The sequence below is a fragment of the Peromyscus maniculatus genome, chromosome 3 (assembly GCF_049852395.1).
Source record: "Peromyscus maniculatus bairdii isolate BWxNUB_F1_BW_parent chromosome 3, HU_Pman_BW_mat_3.1, whole genome shotgun sequence".
Classification (NCBI taxonomy): Eukaryota; Metazoa; Chordata; class Mammalia; order Rodentia; family Cricetidae; genus Peromyscus; species Peromyscus maniculatus.
In genome coordinates this window covers 50,349,094-50,370,925 of record NC_134854.1, presented here as the reverse complement: position 1 = coordinate 50,370,925, position 21,832 = coordinate 50,349,094, and the positions used below count along the sequence as shown (strand labels likewise).

The 21,832-nt window shown below is 40.7% G+C and overlaps 1 protein-coding gene across 8 annotated transcripts in view; it reads left to right on the top strand.

The window, feature by feature from the left end:
• Positions 1–21,832, top strand: part of LOC102904107 (maltase-glucoamylase) — a 156,876-nt gene that overhangs the window by 59,534 nt on the left and 75,510 nt on the right. For 6 of the 8 annotated variants that reach the window (XM_076566436.1, XM_076566437.1, XM_076566440.1 and 3 more), the window contains 19 exons: positions 593–721; positions 962–1,072; positions 1,385–1,447; positions 2,738–2,872; positions 3,331–3,418; positions 4,357–4,495; positions 5,335–5,468; positions 5,595–5,629; positions 5,720–5,836; positions 6,207–6,355; positions 6,959–7,043; positions 7,914–7,970; positions 10,703–10,827; positions 12,361–12,449; positions 13,977–14,026; positions 14,442–14,609; positions 17,044–17,193; positions 17,503–17,703; positions 20,338–20,492. In XM_076566436.1, the coding sequence (XP_076422551.1) occupies positions 593–721; positions 962–1,072; positions 1,385–1,447; positions 2,738–2,872; positions 3,331–3,418; positions 4,357–4,495; positions 5,335–5,468; positions 5,595–5,629; positions 5,720–5,836; positions 6,207–6,355; positions 6,959–7,043; positions 7,914–7,970; positions 10,703–10,827; positions 12,361–12,449; positions 13,977–14,026; positions 14,442–14,609; positions 17,044–17,193; positions 17,503–17,703; positions 20,338–20,492 (2,180 nt within the window). The remainder of the gene's footprint in view (positions 1–592; positions 722–961; positions 1,073–1,384; positions 1,448–2,737; positions 2,873–3,330; positions 3,419–4,356; positions 4,496–5,334; positions 5,469–5,594; positions 5,630–5,719; positions 5,837–6,206; positions 6,356–6,958; positions 7,044–7,913; positions 7,971–10,702; positions 10,828–12,360; positions 12,450–13,976; positions 14,027–14,441; positions 14,610–17,043; positions 17,194–17,502; positions 17,704–20,337; positions 20,493–21,832) is intronic. The other 2 variants (XM_076566441.1, XM_076566442.1) reach the window with 2 other exon arrangements.

Genomic DNA, 21,832 nt, shown 5'->3' with positions numbered 1-21,832 from the left:
CAGATATTTACATTATAAATGAGAGTAACAAAATTACAGTTATGAAGTAGCAGCAAAAATAATTTTATGAATGGGGCTTACCACATCATGAGGAACTGTACTAAAGTTTCTCAGCATCAGGAAGGTTGAGAACCACTGTTGGAATACAACATCTCAGTGAGAGCTCTGCATTTGATCATCTCCAACACTGGGTCCTCCACAGTGAGGACAGTTTTTGTTTTGGTTCTTTTATAGTAGACCTATGATTGTATTATATGCACAGTGAATATTTGACACTATTTTCAATGAACACACATCACTGATCTCAGGACACACTCATAGAGAAAGTCAAAGTACTTTTTCTTACAGTATTTTTATTTATTTTTTTTACAACAGCCTTTGTAGGTTGGCATTGTTACTCATCATACATTTTTTGTTGATGTTGAAATCATTTTTCCTGTTTTTGAGTGAAATATTTAAAAATTAGTGAACCCAAATATCCAAAGCTACAATATGGCATACCTAGCAGTTGAAATTGCCAGACACAAGCTGTGGCAACTGCTAGAGTCTGAACTTTCCAACCAGCAGCCACACTTTCTTATACCATCCACAGGACGTGCAGTACTCAGACATCGACTACATGGAGAGGCAGCTGGACTTCACCCTCAGCCCCAAGTTCTCTGGGTTTCCAGCCCTGATCAATCGCATGAAGGGCAATGGGATGCGGGTCATCCTCATTCTGGTTAGTTTGTGCGACTGTGTAGGCTGTGCTTGGGACAATGGATGGGCTTGAGGGGGATCACCTTGGAGTGTCTGTCCTCTCCTGTTTCAGGAGAGAAATAAAAGTGTAATTAATATAAATGTATTTCTGGGAGTCAGGGAAATGCTACAGTGAAATTACAACCGGGGACTTCCCTTTTTCCACCCACCTTCTTTGTAATCCTCAGTCTTAACTTTCACCTGCCTTGTGCTCTGATTGCAGGACCCAGCCATTTCTGGCAATGAGACAAAGCCCTATCCTGCCTTCACTCGGGGTGTGGAGAACAATGTCTTCATCAGATATCCCAATAATGGAGACATTGTCTGGGGAAAGGTATGAGCTTCGTGTTGATCCAGCAAGACTCACCCTGGGCAGAACCACTATTCGTGCTCTTCAGAACTGTTGATTTTGTGCCTGTTATGTGTGGTTTCTAAAGTTGCGGTTTTCTTTCTCTCTTCCTTTTTTTTTCTTTTATTTTCAGTTAATACCTGTTGATGTGCTTAAGAGCCTTTTTGGAATCCATTCTCTTTCAGAGCAACCCTACCTGACAACTATTAGTCCTAGAACCATTGCTTATAGTTTCTTAAGAACTTACTTGTATGAGCAATGTTCAGGACATTGCTATTAAATATTTTCTCTCCATAGGTCTGGCCTGATTATCCTGATATTGTGGTGGATCCCTCTCTAGACTGGGACATGCAAGTTGAGGTAAAAGGCCCTACATGTATGCTCAATGTAGTCAGGGTTGCCAGGAAGAGGCAGTCATGTGTGGGAGACTCGATGTGTCTACACTTAGGACAGAGACATGTGAGAAAGAATCACTTAAGAGCAATGGTCCTCTTGTCAGTCTGAGACCCATTATTTTTTGTGTCGCAATGTTTTACTTCAAGTTGTGATATTGCATTATTCACCATGAGATTTAAGACACAGTGTGCTCAAGTTTCCTGTCCAAACTTCTCCATGTCACAATGGCAATTTCAAATGCAAAGCTGTCAGTTCTTTGGGCTATGAACTCCCAACTGAATGCTAGCTCTATCAGTTCCAGCTTTGTCCTCAGTTATGATATCTTTTTCTCTCCATGTGTATTTATGTTCACACACAGGCTGTTCCATATCCACACATTAATCCCGCACCACCCTTCCATCCTTCATTGGGCCTCTTGACTTCCCTTTTCCTTTTAGTTGAGGTCTCTTATTATTAATTTGCTTTCTTCTGTGAACAGATTTTTCCATGTAATGGAACCAAGTAGCCTAGGTTTCAGCCCTAATTTTTTTTCTCATTTTCATTCGCATCTGTTGCTTGGATGAATAATTTCATTGACACAACTGGCAAAAGAAGCATCAGTCCTTTTTCTTGCTAAGATGTTTATCCAGTGCACTGAGGCAGCCTGTTAATTTTTTTAAATGAGTTTTTCTGATATACCTTTGAGCAGTGTTGACATGGTTGGAAGGCAGCTGCCCTTGAATGTCAGTATTTGCTGGACCTTTAACTCTTCCTTAATAATGATCATAATTGAGGAGCTGGAATTCCAGTATCAGTGGGTATGTTGGGAAGTGTAAGATAGTCCTAGTGTGCCAGACATGTGTGATGGTTGAGCTGATGATGAAGCTGGCCTATACATGCTTCACAAGGTACAGCTGAGATCTAGAAACCCTGTTAGATTCAAGAACTAATCAGGTAAGTCATCATTCTGGACACAAACATAGAAGTTTTAAATTTAGGTTTTAACCACACAAAGCCCAGGATCCCCTTGACCAGTCCATTCCATACAATGTAGATGGTTTCCAAATGCTGGGAAGGTATATTATTTGTGATTTTTAATCTTTACTCTTAAATTTTTTTCCAAATAAGTCAAGAATGTTATATCATATAGGCTCTAATCAGATCATTATTATGTACAATTGTGGAGTTATAAGAATTCATTAAGTTCTTATAAAATGACTGTTTCCTACATAATATCTTCATTTCCAATAAATGGATTGTATGTTACTTTGACAGCGATACCGAGCTTATGTGGCCTTTCCAGACTTTTTCCGTGATTCAACTGCCACGTGGTGGAAGAAGGAGATTCAAGAACTCTACACGAACCCACAGGAACCAGGGAAGAGCTTGAAGTTTGATGGCCTGTGGATTGTAAGTGTGTATGGATGTGTCTGTGTATACACGAGTATGGGTGTGTTTGTATGTGTTTGTGTTGTTTTTAGCATGTGGATCCATGACATTGGGCAAGGTGACAATAATTACCAGAAAAAGTTTTCAGACATAGCAAAGTGCCAGTCATCCAATCAAACTTAGAATTGTCCTTAACCTAGTACTTTGGAACCTGTCTGAAGTTCCTGGTGTAAAACTTCCACAACGATTAGTGGGAATTCCTTAAAGCATTGTTTGTCACCAGTGGGGGAAATAAACCATCTAGTCAATCATGGTGAGGTTAATTGTTCTTTCTGTCCTGTGCTTCACCAGTGGTTCATGACCCTCTCTGGGCAGCATCTATAGAGATGTTAGATATTGAATGTGTAACTACTTGTTTGTTCTTGAATTGATAGAACTTAAGTATCTTTAAAAATTATCCATAATTTCGCTATTTGTAGGATATGAATGAACCTTCCAGCTTTGTGAATGGGGCAGTTCCTTCTGGCTGCAGCAACGCTACTCTGAACCGTCCACCCTACATGCCACGTAAGGACCTTGGGATCTCTTCACTTGTTGCACAGTGGCTGGAAGGAAGAAGATGAGCTCAGTATCCTGGGGTGACCTTGCCCATCAAGGGAACCTCCCCACTATTATTATTATTAATAGGACATGAGACAAAAGCACATCATATTATCCAACTGGAGATGTTAGAAAATTTCTTGAAATTTTCCAGCAATCACTCAACTGTGCTAACGTCTCTGTGATGTGATAACTTACAGAATTTCTTTTTCCACCAATACATACAATGAAGTCACTTCCCCTTGTGGACTTTTGGAGTTTTGCCCATTTATAGCTGATCTTTATATACATGCCTTTTCTGAGTTGTGATAATTTCCAGAGACATCACCAAATCTAAGTTTCCAGAAGTATAAGAGACAGACAACACTACCCACTTACAGAAATATAAGAAAGATATGAAATAGAAATAACTTATGTATTAAAAGCTTATGGAACTAGAAGGATGATTCAGCAGTTAAGTGTGAATACTGTCCTAACAGAGGACCCATGTCAGGGGACTCAAAACCACTGGTAACTCCAACTCCAGAGTATTGGATGCCTTCTTCTGGTCTCTGCAGGCAACCTCTCTTTCTTACACACACACACACACACACACACACACACACACACACACACACACACACGAATAAATTAAAAGTAAATCTTTTAAGGAAGCTTATATTAGGACCTGCTCCATGGTGAAGACTTGACAACCTATATTCTCTCCACACTTCCATTTTATTTAGTGAATTTGATGCTAAAAATGCCTTCAGTCACCTTGCTACTCAGAGAAGCCTATTGCTCTTATGCTCCTGGGTAGGGGAGTGTTACCCAGGCAGAGGTTGTTAGTCTTAATGTCTTCTAAAAAGAGGTGAAGAATTAAGAGTCAAGGGTGATCTTCACTGACATTTCATTATTTCCCCCAGATTTGGAAGCCAGGGACAGGGGCTTGAGCAGCAAGACACTGTGCATGGAGAGTGAGCAGATTCTTCCAGATGGCACCACATTACGGCACTATGACGTGCACAGCCTGTATGGGTGGTCCCAGACCAGACCCACCTATGAGTGAGTGACCCTCTCCTTTCTCAAGTTGGTGGCACCTGTAGAGATAGTCAGTGATGGGTTTATTTTCATGAATTTGTTGTTCATTTTCCATAAGAAGGGCTAGAAAGTAATCTAACTAAAACTTTGTAGATATTTGTGTTTATTAAGCAAACATTCTATGAGCATGTGGCCACACACTGTGATTATAGCTGGAAGCAAAATTTAAACAAGGTACCACCACACCAGTGGGAAATAGCACTGGTGAGGACCCACTCATCTGGGGACACCAGGTCATTACACATGTGGAAAGAGCCATAGTTAGAAGGAGCATCAGGTAGAAGAGACAGACAGGACCAGGAGGACTGAAAGGTCCCTCCTTTATCTCAGAACTGGATGATCCTTTTCGATGTCTGCTATTCTATTGTTGTGTTTGTTTCTTAATTTGGTCACTTTCATAAGACAGTCAATGGTTCTTTTATTGAATAACACCATGTTCTGTGCCCAATGTGTAATACTAATTATCTCCTGGGAAACTTTAGAAAGGGATTCCTATTCATCTTCTTCACATACAGAAAAATAAATACTGGGTAAATAATTAAGAACCCTTATTACAGGTTTACCTTTTTGGTGACAATCTGTGGGTTCATCACATGATGATTTTTTAAAAAATGATGAAAAGGCATGGAAAAGGTGTCCCCTGCCATTATCCCTGTCAGCCAGCAGAACGCTCCCAGATCAGATTCCCAAATTCCCTCCAAAGATGGAGCAAACATTGGCCATCATAAAACGGTTAAGAAGAGAAATTCTTTTGCCTTCTTTTCTCTGCCCTTCTTCAGTATAACTTCCTGTTTCCTCACCAGAGCTGTGCAGGAGGTGACAGGAGAGAGAGGAGTCGTCATCACCCGCTCCACATTCCCCTCTTCTGGACGCTGGGCAGGACACTGGCTGGGGGACAACACAGCTGCCTGGGACCAGTTGGGGAAATCCATCATTGGTGTGTGGTTGTGCCCAGGGGCCTCTGCTGGCTGTGGGTGGAGAGGGGAGTAGGGTCCTTGGTGAAGGGGGAAGAGCAGGCAGAGAATGAGTGCCTGTCCTGACCCTGCTGCATCTCTCCTTGCAGGCATGATGGAGTTCAGTCTCTTTGGCATCTCCTATGTAAGTGTCCTTGCATGCTCCTCCTCCCTAGGAAGGTGGTCTTATCTCTCAGAGAGCTCCCAGAGCTCACTTTGTTCCTTGTTGTTTCAGACCGGGTCAGACATCTGTGGGTTCTTTCAAGATGCTGAGTATGAGATGTGTGTGCGCTGGATGCAGCTGGGTGCATTTTACCCCTTCTCCAGGAACCACAACACCATTGGGACCAGGGTAGGATGTCAGCTTCCTCACCTATATTATGTCACTGGAAATGCTTCCTCAGTTTCTGAGTTCAATCCTGCTGCCTTTTTTCCTTGGGACATCATCAAAGTCATAGTCTTTAATATTACTTAGATGGCTTTTTGCTTAGGGACTATTTTCCATCATATCTCATGAAGAATGTCTTAAAATTTTTTTCCTGGTAGAATTTTACTGATTTTTATCAGTCCATTAAGAATACTCTAGGATTCCTAGTCACCATTTTATAAGGTTTATGATATGTTAGATGTGTGATATACAGTTTAAATAGACCTTTAATGACCTTCTTGAATTCTTTAGTTGTCTCTGGAGGACTTTGAACACTTTTCTTCTGTTTCTTTAGAGACAAGACCCTGTGTCCTGGGATGAAACCTTTGAGAATATTTCCAGAAGTGTGCTAGAGACCAGATACACCCTGTTGCCATATCTCTACACCTTGATGTACAAGGCCCACACGGAGGGCAGCACAGTTGTGCGGCCTCTTCTCCATGAGTGAGTATCGAGCTGGAGTCCTGTTGAGCAAGGGACAGTTTATTTATCATGTAGGATGGAAGTGGATCCCAACAATTTTTCCACATTGAGATGATAAGTCCCTTTTGTACGAGCTCTCCAGAGAATATCTCTATCACTCCTTCTAGTACAGTGAAATACATAACATTTGTGTTTGATATAAGATACTTACTGAAGTTCTATAATGAAAGCTCCCAGCATAGCACAATTTCTTTCTTTTAAGGCCCTACAAAGACTTCCCTATTTGTCATAGGGATTTTGTTATTTGAACCCTGACCAGAACATCTTCTTGTAACTTTAGTGGGCATTCCAGGGACAGATGACAAGGACCAGCAGATTATTGCATTGTAATGTGCCATGGTGAGGAAATAGAAGATGCGTCATGGCAGACAATGCATTTCTGAGGTTTTAAAAACACAGCATGTAGGAAATGGGGTCTATGTGATCCTTATCAGTCTAGTGAAATATAAAGAAGGTATGGAATGTTGCTGGATTTTTGACTTGGGTCTGAACTTGAGGACTTCTTCGAGGCCTTGTTCTGAGGCCCCACTGGGGTCACATTGGCACCTTCATTTCCTTTTCCAGGTTTCTGTCAGACCGGGAGACCTGGAATATAGACAGACAGTTCCTGCTGGGTCCAGCCTTCCTGGTCAGCCCTGTGCTGGAGCCTGTGAGTATGGAGACAGGAGGGATTCAGAATTCCACTGCAGGGCTGGTGACTGGGGTGACGCAGAGGCTGGTATGAGAGGGATTAGGAGACACACTCTCCTACTTTGCACCGGTCTCCTTTGCTCCTTCTGAGCCACGTGCCATGCCTTCGGTGTTCTTAGACCTTTCATGTCAGCCTAACATTTCAAGGAATAACCTTGTCATGTGTTTAAGGATGTAATTATTTCTCTGTGAGCTAAGGTAAGGTCTGCAGGGTCAAGTGCAGGAAATGTAAAGATTTCTTATTTTCCATTTTTCTTAACTAAAATGAACTGAGAACTATTTGTAGCAGTGTGTGATTTTTTCTTATCTCTTTTGTCCTGTCATTATTTTTTAGGTTATAATGTAATTTCACAATTTCTCTCCTCCCTTCCCACCATCTTTTGAAACCAGCTAGCTTTCCCTTTCCTTCTATACATGGTCTGGAAGCTAGAAAAACAATTGATTTATTTACTCTGTGTATAAAGTAGCTTTTAATAAAATGAACAGATTATTTACACCTCTTGCATCTTTTTGAGGCTGCACAATTTTCTTCTGCTCTGTGGTCAACATTGCCTATTTGTTCCTTAGGGAGGGGATGAATACATCTATAAGAGGGTGGTGTTTGTTTTTCTCTGAAGTCTTGTTACCTGAAGCGCTTTGTGAAAGCACTTGTTTTTGGCAAGCTAATTTCTGTTGCTGGAAAAGGAGGATCTTCATCATTGATACCATAAGGGAGATGAAATAATAATTTTGTTTAATTCTGTTAGTTTTATTATTAACTCTGTACCAATTCATGCTGGTCACTGTGAGCAGAGTCCACTGCTCACACGTTCTTTGTCTTTTATTGCAGAATGCCAGAAATGTCAATGCCTATTTCCCTACATCCCACTGGTATGACTATTACACGGTGAGTTTTTCTTTATATTTGTACAATTCAGAAAGTGGTAGCATACAGAGTGTCTGCATATGATAGATACCAAGTTTCATGCCACTTTGGGAAATCACCTTTTGTGGTCTTGAGTGGCCACTTTACATTTTGTGGCCTCATTTCCTAGCTTCTCACCATGACCAGTCACCTTTCAGGCAAGTGTTCTGCAGTGGCAGGCAGAGTTCTCCTTGGTGTCATGATTGGTGGAAGTCTTTCTGTTTGAGTCTGTGGCTTTGTCTTAATATCATTCCAGTGGTGAGACACCAGTAAACTCTTGAAATTATGCTGTAGGTTTCATTTTTGTTTATAAAGTTCTTATTCCTCGAGATCTTTTCCTCTTTGCATTTTATTAAAAGCAGACTTCAGTGCTGGAGATATGGGCCAAAATGTAGGTGTGCAAGGATAGAGGCTATGTGTCTGGAGTTTGATTCCTAGATCCCACTAGGTGGCAGAAGGGGAGAAACTCCTATGAGTTATGCTCTGATCTACACACACACACATACACACAAGGCACCCCCCCAATGGATAGACAGATAGATAAATAGCACACACACAGAGGCACCCCCCAATGGATAGACACACACACACACACACACACACACACACACACACACACACACACACACACACACATATATAAATGATAGATAGATACAGTTTCAAAGTCAGTCTCTGCAGTTTGTAAACTTAAGGATAATTCCTCTATATCATTGCCCGAGGTTAATAGCTATGAGACATATGTAAGTATACAAAACACATAAAGATACATGTTACAGGACTTGGCTGAGTTACTCACATGTATTTACTGATGAGAATCCAACAAGAAGCTCTCTATGATGTATTGCTGGCCAGTGCAATCTAAGGGTCCAGGTGAAAGAACATGGTATTAGAAGTTCGCTGTCCTCTAAGAAAAGGAGGAGGAAGTGGCAGACATAAGAAGTCAGAGCCTATGCCAGTCCCTTGGGGCACAGTCCCAGGGGATTGCTGTAAGTGGGTGAAAGCTGTGTGAAGATTAGCAGAGTGCATTTCCTCCTCTTCTTTGTCTTGGGAGCACTAGACACTCCTCCCGATACTTTGTTGTTGGCTTGTTCTGCCTTCAGGGTGAGAATGCTCTAGTGCCTTCTGAGTGGACAGCAGTCAGCATAAGTGATCCTTGTGTTGCCTGAATTTCATGTTGTTATTCCTCCTTGTTAAGGGAAACCTTCTGGGTATGTTGGGAGTTTCTAATATAGGACCTGAACTAGGGATAAGTAGGGAGAAGGCCAGGACACACAATTTAAGGAGGCCCAGTACTGTAAGGCTCACCCTGCCTTTACATGGCCTTGAAAGCATAGACCACCTTAAAATTTGCACCCTAGGCATCTTCCTAGCCTGTTATAGTGCTGACCTTACCTAGTAAAATGCTTTTTGTTGAGCAGTAGGTGTAGAATTGCAGCCTGATGAAGCTGAGCACGTAATCAGTACTTAAGGTTTGTTTATCGAAAGTAGTGGCACATAAGTAAATGGCTATAGGTACAACATTTTAAAAGTGAAGTATGATGGCTAATAAGAGTTTCCTGGATTGGCTAATTTTATTTGTGGCTTTTAAATAGAAGGTAGTTTCAGATAAAGGGGTGGTAACTGAAATCCCCCTCAAAGGCAAAAGTTAATTGAGCAAGCTGTTCACAGAAAAAAAAATTAAAATGATGTTTACTTAAAACAAAGATGAACTGGTTGGAATTGCTGAGAAAATATTGCCTTAGCTATTATTCATGAGCTACAGATACTCAGTATTTTTCTTTGTTCTTTTCTTTTCTTATTTTTTTTTAAGGGGGAAAGGCAGGGATAGCTAAACAGTGTGTCATGTATTTTTACACTTCTTATTTTCTGTTGTATTGGATCACAGCCATACACAAACTATATGAATACTCCTTACCTCTAAAGCAACAGTGTTTAGATACCTAGCAGAGGACAATTGCAGTGTCTCACGGTCATTGTGGGATGGGGTAATGGAGCTGCTAGTGGCCTCTATGGAACAGACACCAATACTGCTACTTTCTATCCAAAAGCATAGAACAGCCTCATCACAAGAAGGACATATAATTCACAAAATATGAATGGAACCAATGTCAGGGAGATGTAAGTGCTGCTGTAGCTGAGACAGCATAGGAAGTTTTGAGACACACGCCAGGTCACACTGCACCTCACATATAAGAGACTAGATGAAAGTGTTGAGAGAACATAGAGTTGGGTATATCCTGTTAAGGATATTTAAACAATAATATTTCCTTGGATGTTTTCTGTGAAGCAGGAGTCGGAAGTGTTAGTTACCTGGTAGGTGTATGAGAACAAGTGAGGAGAGATGGAGAATCTGTGGTTTCTTGGTGAAAGAGAGATCTAGTATTGTTCTCAGGGGAAATGTTTCAGGAACTAAGAAGGAGTGGCAACATTGCCCAATGTAACCTCCCCCCCCCCCAAATTAGAAACAGTTTGTGCAGTGAGAGTGTTTGGATCCACAGGAAGACCTCATCTGGCAGGTGCTGTAACTCTCCCATAGCTCCACTCTCCATAAGGTCAGGGATTCTAACAGGGTCTTAAAGCTTTAACACAGCAGAGGGGAACAAAGTGTGATAATGACCTATGTTGAATGGTGGTGACCGGGTTGTTCAGGACCTGCTGGCTGTCCAGGGAGGTGTGCATTCTTTCCCTCATCACCTCTTCTCCTGCCACAGGGTGCAGACATTAATTCAACAGGAGAGTGGAAGATCTTGCCAGCCCCTCTTGAACACATCAATCTTCACATCCGTGGAGGTTACATCTTGCCATGGCAACAACATGCCCTGAACACACACTTAAGGTGAGTGGTGGGACTAGGGCTCTGCTTTGAATACTGTGAGCTCATCCTTTTGTGATGAAAACCGCATTTACGTCAAGCATGCCTCTCAAGGCCAAAAGCAGTTTTCATTGTGCTATATGTGAACGTGCTTTGCCCCTTTTCACAAATGGGTATTTTGTCCATATCTGTGGAATGTGGTGAGGAAGGATGCTGATGACTTCTGCCTGCGCGTGTGCGCATGTGTTTACACGCATGTCTGCATGCAGGATTTTCCTTGAACTCTTCTCGAGAAGCTGTAGTATATAGTCTGAAGGTTTCCCCAATCCTGCCTGGCCCTGAGGTCAGGATAAATCTTTCCCAATCACGTCCAGCAGCTACTTGGTCCCAAGTAAACACACAGAGGCTTGTATTAATTAAAACCACTAAGCCATTAGCTCAGGCTTATTACTGACCAGCTCTTACACTTAATTTAACCCATAATTCTTATCTATGTTTAGCCACGTCACTTGGTACCTTTTCTCAGTTGTGCCTTGTCATCTTGCTTCCTCTGTGTCTGGCTGGCTATCGTTTCCTCCAAATTGTTATCAAACTTCTGAAAGTGCCACTCTACACTCTCATATCTTTTATCATGTCACTTTTTACTCCCTACTTTTGTTGCTTGGCAAGTGTGTTGAATGGGTCTCATAATGTTAAGATTTAGGAGTTGTGTGGATTTATCTTTATATTTATTATCATTTTAGCAATGACAGCTTAATCCATGGACAGTAAAGGAAATCAGCTGATTTTGTTGATAGTAGGGTGTGATCAGGTAGTGGAAGGTTGACCTGGAACAAATACAATAGGAAGCCTGCGGCCAGTGAGGTGCCCATGAGGAACAAACATGAAGCTGCTGTGTTTTGTTTTGTTTTGTTTTTCTCAAAAGAAAGTAATAGACATTAGAATAAGTAAAACTAGTCAGGCAGCCATAGCGGTGTATAACAGAATTAGCACTTGACTGGCAAAGGTAGTAGGACCATGAGATCATGACCATTCTGGACCAGGGAGCCAGCTCTATGCTAGTCTGAGCTGCTTGTCTCAGATTAAACAAACAAATGATTCCAAACAAAGACACTCAATATAGAGTTACCATTATATAGGTTAATCTTATTTTGTGTGTTTCTGAGTAAACATTTTTTTTTGGCAGAGAGAGCATATCTAATTGCAGCAGCTGTTCTAGTCCTTACAGGATGGTCTCTTTAGTGATCTGGCCATAGCAACACTGCCTAAGACTCCATCTTATTCTCATAGTCTGCATGTAGCTGATGTAGTGATTCTGATGCTCACACACTGACTTCCTGTTTGGACATATGTTGCTGAGGTTTGGGATATTTCTTTCTTGTGACAGTGATCCTGGAGAAAGTGTCTTCTGGCATTTTTACCCCTCTGTCTGAAGGGAAGAAGTCATCCATGACTTTACCCATCCATCCTTTACACATGTGAAATATTGTGGCAATATTTTCTAAAATCCTTTGAGCACTAAGTATTTATGCCTTGTGTAAATTTTGTTCCTCACAGCCGGAAGAACCCTCTAGGTCTGCTCATTGCCCTGGATGAGAACAAAGAGGCAAGAGGAGAACTGTTCTGGGATGATGGGCAGTCAAAGGGTGAGTGTGGTGAGAGGGTGTGGCCCTTGTAGACCTGCATGTCTGACTCTGTCCCTTCACCCTGCTGGTCATTCAGCTGTTGGTGAAATCTCACCAGGCATCCTAGAGCCAACATGTGCTTCTGCATGTAGTGGTCAGAGGCCATGACAGATGAACCTCAGATGGAGGAGGGAGAACATCTCTCTGACTCTGTCTCTCTGAATTCTCTCCTTGGTGAATCATGTCTAACAGGCTCTTACTTCATTGTTAAAAGGCACCTGAAGGACACATTTTTAAGACTGTTTCTATAATTCATTTTAATTATAAATTACTTCCCCATGAGCCCTTGGTGGGGAAACTGTTGATGATATGAAAGGCACACCCATGTCAGCAAGGCAGTGAGTGCACACAATCCTGATTATGTGCATCTCTGTGCTTCAGCACACTCTTTCTTTATGTCTCTCCCTGCCTCCCTCCCTCCCCTTTCTCCCTCTTTTCTTGTTTTCTTCTTTCCTTCCTTCCTTTTGTCTCTACTGCAATAAGAATTCCCATGACTCTACTTTGGGAAGTAGGTTCCCATAAGATGACTTCCTTGGGAGGACTAGAAAGGATACTTTCATGGTTATAGCATTAAGGAGAAGACCAGTGTGTGGCCAACAGACTCTGCACACATACAGGAATTGTGCAATGCTTACCATAACATTAATTGATGTTTCCATCACCATTAATGGCAGCTTTGTCTCTCTAGAACTTGTTAGTATCATGATTCATAGTCCTTGAACAGATTTTCCTCATTTACCCTTCTGCCTGATTCTGAATTCTCCTGTTCCTTCCACTGTATTTAGGCCATTTATCTCCTGTATGAACAGAGACCATACATTGCTTCTCTTTGCTGTCTCACCAATTTCTCCTAGTGGAATATGATCCAGATTCATCTCTGCTCTAACAGTGCAGGCCTTCCCTCTTCTTTATTATTAAAGAACACTCCATTGAATTCATGCACTGTAATTCTTTTATTCATTCATCTGCAAATAGATATTGTTGTTGTCTCCCCATCTTAGCTATTGTGAAAACAAGGACAAGAGAGTCAACAGCAACCTCTTAGGAGGAAATACAGGGGAAGCTTCTTTGATATTGGGCATGGTATTGTGATTTTAAGTATGACACCAAAAACATAGGCAACAAATCATAAAATAAATTTGCATAGTCATTATGGAGAACAGTGTAGACACACCTTCACATGTTTAAAATCAAACTACCATATAGCACTGAAATTCCATGTCTGGGTGTGTGCCATCCAAAAGGAATGAAAACAGTATGCTCCAGAGATACTGGGTCTCTCATAGTCACTGTGGCATTATCTGTGCTAGTGAAGATCCATAAGCAGCCCAAGTGGCTGACAGATGAATGAATAAAGAAGTTGTGATACACAGATCTAGTGAAGTGTCTTCAGTCAAGAGAAGAAAGAAGAGTCATTTTTAAGGAAAGGCAGGTGAAGCTTGTCTTTTGTGGTCACCAGGCCAGACTGACATCTCTTTCTTCTTTCAGATACTGTGACCACGAACACTTACCTATTCAGTGAATTTTCTGTCACCCAAGTGAGTGCATATTTTTATGAATATTGTGTGGAATTTTGTCTGTAGATGACTATATATGTTCTTCTGTGTGTATCTAACTGTATTTGTTTAAATATCAGCATTTATGTGGATGAATACACTGCTATTTATGACTTGATTCAGAATTGTATCAGCTATGTTATTAGACAGAATCAATAATAATAATGAAAATCATGTGGGGTTGTGGAAAACAATTCTATAAAATATCAGTCTGTTTCCTCCACTTTCTCTATGGGCATTGTAAAAATAAATTTGTACCCCTATTAGCATGTACCAGCAAAGCAAATTAATAGGCCTTTAGAGCAGATGAAGGGTGTTGTCTAGGATGGGGTATTCGAGGGCCTAGGGAATCTAGGTGTTCATTTTTTTGTTCATAATTATGCTTGATGTGTTTCAGAACCATTTGAATGTGACCATTTCAAGTCCAAACTACAAAGATTCCAATAACTTGGCATTCCGGGAAATTAAAATCCTTGGGACACAGGCAATTTACAATGTTAGAGTGAAACAGAATGGTGTCCTTAGTCAGATGTCTCCTCAAATCACTTACAATTCAAGCCTGAAGGTAAGAATTCATTTTGTGAGGGAGAATTTCACAAACCCCCATGGTATTTTGATATCACTTCTTGCTAAGATCACATGGGCTGTTGAATGACCAGAGCACACCTGATGCCTGGTGGGGATGTCAGAGTATGAAGAAGGAAGGTAGAGATGTAGAGATAGCTTGAGAGACCATGACTCCAGTTTTTCCGTCCCTGGTTTCTTCACTCTCAGTGTTTGCTTTTCTGTAATGGGGTGTGGGTACAGGACCTGAGAGCCGATGACTTGTGCTTGGAGGTGAAGGTAGAGATAGAGATCCTATGAATACAAACTTTAAAGTGCTTTTGTCTATTTACTGCTTTTCCCTTTTGTCGAGCTCTATCTAGAACAGTACATGTTCTCTAACATATACTTTTGAAGGACATAGTTTATACAAAAGTTGGTGATACTACTACCATAGATGATGATTAGAAAGTGCTATTCTAACAGATGTAATGAGATCCAAACTTTCTGTATGACTTCATTTCTATTCTGCTAGTTCCTCATCATTGTGAGGAACGTTTCCCTAGTGAACTTAGATTTCTACTAAATGGTGCATTGATATTTGATATATTGTCATCATAGCTTATAAAGAGGATACATATACTACGACATTACAAAGGAAGACTTCTGTGGTTGGTTGTGTCTATGGCTAAGTATAAGATACTTGAAGGATGCATATGTGAAAACAAGCTTTGTTCATATTACAAAATAAGATACTTAACATATCATGAAAAAAACCTACTTTATTGTTTGAATCAGGGTGATGAGAGATGCAATTCAGATACATAAAAATATGCAAAATTATTAAGAAAGTGCCTAAACCAACATTTGTAAAATATTTGCTTTGGTTTTGATGGAATGCAGTAGTTGAGATCAGCATTTTGGTTTTGTGGAGATGGAGAAATGGTTCAGCATTTAATTTCACTGCCTGTTCTTCCAGAGGTCTCAGATGTGATTCTCAGTTCACACATGTTGATTCACAAATATCTGTAACTCCAGTTCCAGGGAATCCAATACAACCTCTGGCTTCTGTGGATACCACACACACATAAGGCACAGACATGTGTGCAAGCAAGACACCCCTGCACATAAAATAAGGCTGGATTCATAAGCTCTATGAGACAAGAAGTCTTAGATGAAAAACAGATTGGAGTTTTATTTCCCTGTAACAAAAAGTTCAAAGTTGATGACTTGCTGGAATTGGTTCAGAGGTTTACTTTGTCAGAACTAAGGTCTGTCTTGTGTAATGAGTAAAAGTGTCTTCGTGAATCTAGTAACAATGCCCTTATTCTAGGAGACATGAAAAGGAAAACAAAATAAGCAAAGAGAATAAAGAAAAAGAGGAAGGCAGAGAGAAAGCTGAAGGGTCATACCCTTCTAGCAAGAAAGACACTCTGGAGCAGCATGTGAACTCAAAATTTACTTTTCTGGCCATGAATATGCTACAGTCATGAAAATTTCAGATATTAATGGGAATAATCTGTTAATTGAACTTGAAATACCAATACAGAAGATTACATTTTATACAAAGAACGTAGCTGCTAATGAATTCAGAAAGGGCCTTGTTTTCCTAGAAAGTGTTTGTCTTGGTGATGCTCTCCAAGTTGAGCTATCAGAACAGGGTAGCTAAAGGGCCCAGAAGTCTGACATTATCAGTCTGTAAGTGCATGCCTGGCTTAGGACATTTGAAATGGAAGTTTATATAATGATATTTCCTAGTCCTCAGTCTTACCCTTAGAAGTAAATCTGAGATAAAAATAATTGAGGTAGGCCAAGTGGTGGTGGCACATACCTTTAATGCTAGCACTTGAGAGGAAGAGGAAGACATATTTCTGTGAGTTTGAGGCCAGCCTGGTGTACAGAGAGAGAGAGTTCTAGCACAGCCAGGGCCACACAGAGAAATCCTGTCTCCCCCCACCCCCCAAAAATTATTGTAGTAATCTGTGTAAGATTCTAGAGAAACCTGGAACCACATTATTCATATTACCCTATTCTCTAGACATTACACACCAAAGGAGTCATGATATGGGGAAGTGATGACTGAGAAAAATAGCTTAATTTGCTAACAGGAAAACAAGCCTTTCTGAGAAAATTAATAGGGGTCAATTGGTCCAGGGAAGGAATGAAAACAGTAAGAACCTAGCAGGCTTTTTTTCCTACCTTTTTTCTGCAATGTAATATGTAAGGCTTTGAGAAAGTACTGATATTTTCATTTTGCCACTATTTCCTACCACATATATACAGTTGTACCCTTGCAAACTGTAGTGTGCTCTTTAAATCGTTAAAAGCAGAGCATAAGGACAGACTAAGATTGACATTTATACCTAATTTTAGTAAAAACAAAAACAAAAACAAAAACAACCAAGGTTTATGTTTGTCAAGACCTTAGTCCTGAGGATGAATTTGCATTCCTTCAGGTTGCCACCATCACAGATATCCATCTCATGCTGGGAGAAGCATACACAGTCGAGTGGGACATCATGATGGACCAGGAGAAGATAGACTGCTACCCAGATGAGGATGGTGCAACTGAGGCCAAATGCACTGCCCGTGGCTGCATCTGGGAGGTAAGCATGCTGAGGATGTTCATGTAAACAGGAATCCTTGAAATACAGCCTACAATGTCTTTAGCATAGACCTATAGCCTTGGACTTATTAAAATGGAAAGAAAAAAGCTCCAGATGAGCCTGACTGGGGAATGGAGCAGGTAAGAGTGGGTTTCCACTGTCTTGTTTGGACTCCAGGAATTTAGAGTCATGCTTACTTTAATTGTTATAGACATGAGTGAATGAAGTGATGGCTTTCTCCATATATTTTTCTAATCTATTTGATAACTCCAGATCCCTGCTGATCTAGGATATTGACTTTCTTTTTAGGAATCCAGCTCTTCTGGGGTCCCTTACTGCTACTTTGCCAATGAGCTGTACACAGTCAGCAATGTTCAGAATCACCCAAATGAGGCCACAGCCGACATCTCCTTGAAGCCTTCTCCTTATAGCAATGCCTTCCCCTCTACACCCGTGAATCAGCTGCAGCTCCGAGTCATCTACCACAAGAATGAAATGCTGCAGTTCAAGGTAAACACAGTGTGTGCCATCAGGTGTGGACAGGGCCCTTTCAGTTCCATTACTCTGTGCAACCTTGGGTTACAACATTCCAAAAAAAAAAAAAGTTTTGTGTTTTTAGTAAATAGTCTAAAACAGCATTCTAATGAAGAGGGCATTTAGATGACTGGGAGAACAGAGAAATCTCTCCTAACTTCGAATTTGAGAAAATCATTGTATCTAAAGAAATGTTTGGGAGAATGAAACATGGAGAGGGAGCAGAGGAGGCTACTAGGAAGGTTGGACAGTTATGGATGAGTTTGGTGGAGGGATAAGAAGGGAGATGGGTAACAGGGGATGTGATTGAGACCTTGAGACCATCTTGGTCAGTAAAATCAACTAAAAGCGGGATATGTCTAAGGAATGACTGCCATGTTCATAACTTGCAAATGTGTATGTATGGTTGGTAATAATGGAAGTTAGTAAATGGAGCCGATTTGTGATTGACAATATAAGAGGAGGAGTATGATTTTGAATAAAATATTAGGAGATAACTTTGAAATACTCATGAAAGTGATTTGTTTTCCTTCCTTGGTTTAATTAACCAAAGGGACTAGGGATGGACTAGCTATCCTCTTGTTTGATTCATTATTAGACAGTGAGCTGCTCCAAAACAGGGTTTGTCTTTCATGGTGGTGGTATTGGAATCCCACACATAGGCTGATATATAGTGAGTACTCAAATGCTATTGGAATAGTACAAGGCGGTGATCAAGGCAGAGTGGCTGTGCTTAGACTACCCTTAGAATCTGGGCTCAATCTGGACTCGACTTCTCCATCTTCTAATGTGTTGTTTTTTTGTGTGTGTCCTCACCAGAATGGAGTTGATTGGGTGTGTAGCCTCAACTCACACTCACTAACCGTTAGCTATGGAGTAGTTCTCTCCATCATACTCATGTCTTTCTGAGCCCACTTTAACACTCTGGTTCTTTTGTTTGTTGTTTCTTTACCAGAATCACCTGCTGTCAGTTTTGTGTTGGTTTATTGCTGCTTAACTTTTAAGATTTAGCCTGTATTTCTTCCATGAAACCATCTCACTGTTTCTTCCCTGTAATAGCAAAGCCCTTCTGCAGATTCATGTTAGCTCATATCCCTTAGAAGTGCTGAATTCTTTTTTTCTTATTTCCTGTGCATTTTTCTGATTTATTAAGATTTTTTTTTTCATTTTACACACCAATCTTATGTAGTGGGCTCCAAAAGCCTCCTCATGCACCAGGGATGGATTCTGATTCTACTGCCAGGGGGCCCCCCAAGCAGATCAAGCTACACAATTGTCTTGCCATGCAGAGGGCCTAGTCCAGTCCTCCCATGAATTCTTAAGCATTTCATGACATTAACCTTGGCTTATTCGGTTCTCATCTCTACTATTTACTTTGGTATCAATAGTAGAATGTGGATCCTTAATTATTCAGCTTTACTTAATTTTCAGAATGGATGTTTTTTTTTTTAAGTTATTTTAATTTTTATTATTATTATTATTATTATTATTTTACAACACCATTCAGTTCAACATAATAGCCTCAGAATCCCCTGTTCTCCCCCTCTCGCCCACCCCCCATTCCCACCTCCTCCAGATCAAGGTCTCCCCCGAGGACCGGGGTTGACCTGGTAGACTCAGTCCAGGCAGGTCCATTCCCCCCTCCCAGACCGAGCCAAGTGTCCCTGCATAAGTCCCAGGATTCAAACAGCCAACTCATGCAACGAGCCCAGGACCTGGCACCAATGCACAGCTGCCTCCCAAACAGATCAAGCCAAATGACTGTCTCACCCGTTCAGGTGGCCTGATCCAGTTGGGGGCCCCTCAGCCTTTGGTTCATAGATCCTGTGCTTCCACAGAATGGATGTTTTTAATCAGAAAAATGTATTTGCCCCAATTTCAAAGGTTGCCATTCTCTTTACATGTGTACGTCCACACACAAAACAATATATCATAAGTTTATAAGTACCATACCAATTTCAGAATGAACTTTTCATGTTAACAGCAGTGTTGAAATGGATGAAGGAAAGTCCTACAGCTCATAATACTGAGACATGACCCACATCAAAAAATTTAATAGAATGGGGGGTGGGCTGGGGGGAGGGGGGCGAGAGGGGGAGAACAGGGGAATCTGTGGCTATTATGTTGAACTGAATGGTGTTGTAAAATAATAATAATTAAAAAAATTTAATAGAATCTTTTTTCTCTGGAATTTTGGTTAAGTCCTGTATTGTGAGGTAAAAGAAAACAAAACATTCAGACTGTAGACTATGTGAAACATGCTAAGAGTATGCTGAGGTATTTGTCTCTAGAGTAGAATTCTATTCTAAAGCACTCTTTGAACTGACAGCTAACTGTGAATATTTACACTATTGATGTCATGTTTTGACATATTTACATATTATGAATGAACAATTCAGTATAGTTAGGACAACTGGTGTTTCAATCCTATAATATTTTGTGAGGTAGAAATAAAACATCTTCAGAAGTTATTTTGAATTATATTGTTATTTATGCAATTATATTAATTGTGCAATGTTATTAATATGAACACTGTCAGCATGCTAGGAAAGCATCATAATGCACATGCCATATTTTTGTCTTTACATTAAATGATTTTCTCTGGCCTAGATCTTTGATGCCAACCACAGTCGGTATGAAGTCCCAGTGCCTCTGAACATCCCTGCTGCTCCATCCAGCACGCCTGAAGGCCGTCTCTATGATGTCCTCATCAAGGAGAATCCATTTGGAATTGAAATTCGCAGGAAGAGTACAGGCACTGTAATGTAAGTGGGTCCTGTCTGACTCAGAGTTCCTGCTTTTCTAAACATTCTTCACCAGGTCCATCATTCTTGAAGATGTTCTGGCTCAAAGCAACAGATTGTCCCAGTTCAGACCCATGATATGTTAGTTACCTTCTATGGCTGTACTAAAAAAGCCATGACCAAGGCTACTTATAGAAGAGTCTTCAGAGGGTTGGAGTCCGTGATGGTGAAGTGAATGCAGACAAGGCAGCAGAAACAGCTGAGAGCTCACATTTTTTTCACTAGTAATGTTTAGATTTAATAAAATTATAAGTCATTATAATGTACATCAGGTTTCTCCTCCTTCATCTGAAATAAAGGGGAAAAGGGAGAATCCAGCACTCCCCAAAATTCAGAATTGAATTTCTAAGAAGAGTGTCTATGTCACAGGTATTTACTGAGATGTATTATAATAGGTACTACACAGGTATGGGGGAGGTGAGGCAGGGAGGGTCTCCACTCTCCAAAAATTCTACAGTCTGCAAAGATAGACATTAAACAAATAACCAAATAAGCTGTGGGTTTTGCACATAGGGCCCTGCTATTTATAGCAGTGCTATGCTTGGGTTTCTTTTCAAGAGGAGAGCTCACATTTTGAACTGCAAACAGAGAGCAAACTGGGGATAGTGTGAGCCTTTGACCTCCAAAGCCTGTCCCCAGTGACATACTTCCTCCACCAAGGCCGCATCTCCCAATATTACCAAATAGTGCCTAAAAGGGGAAAAGTATTTATATACCTGGGACTATGGGGATATCTCATCTAACCATCACATATGAGGAAGTGATTTCTGTTCTTAGAGGAAATCTTTAATACTGTGAGAGTGATTACCAAGGCAGTAACAGGTATGTAGAAATTATTGAACGAGTATTTACTGAATTCCTTCTGTATATTAGGTGATCTTCTGGTACTGTGGTCGTAGACAGTGTGCTATATTTTCCATTAAACAAAGTTTAAATTATACTATGAAGAAAAATTTGATATATAGCAACAACTGTTATACTGGACAAATCGAGGAAATGAGATTATTTGCAGACTTAGATACCATGATCCGATTTGTGTTCCTGAGGATAAGGTGATGTTTGAAATGGAACCGAGATTAGGAGACGTCCCACAGGGAGTTCTGGGTAAAGGAACATTTGTGATAGAATGATGTAAGTCATTACCCAGAGGAAATTTATCAGTTTCAATAGAGAGATTACTCTGAGGTAACTGCTTGGATAAATGTGGGAGACAAAGCAGGGGTGTTAGGTGGGATTTAGAATGGGAACAGCCCGGAAGGTTCCTCAGATGCTGTCAGGAGAAGTGAGCAGGTACATGAGCA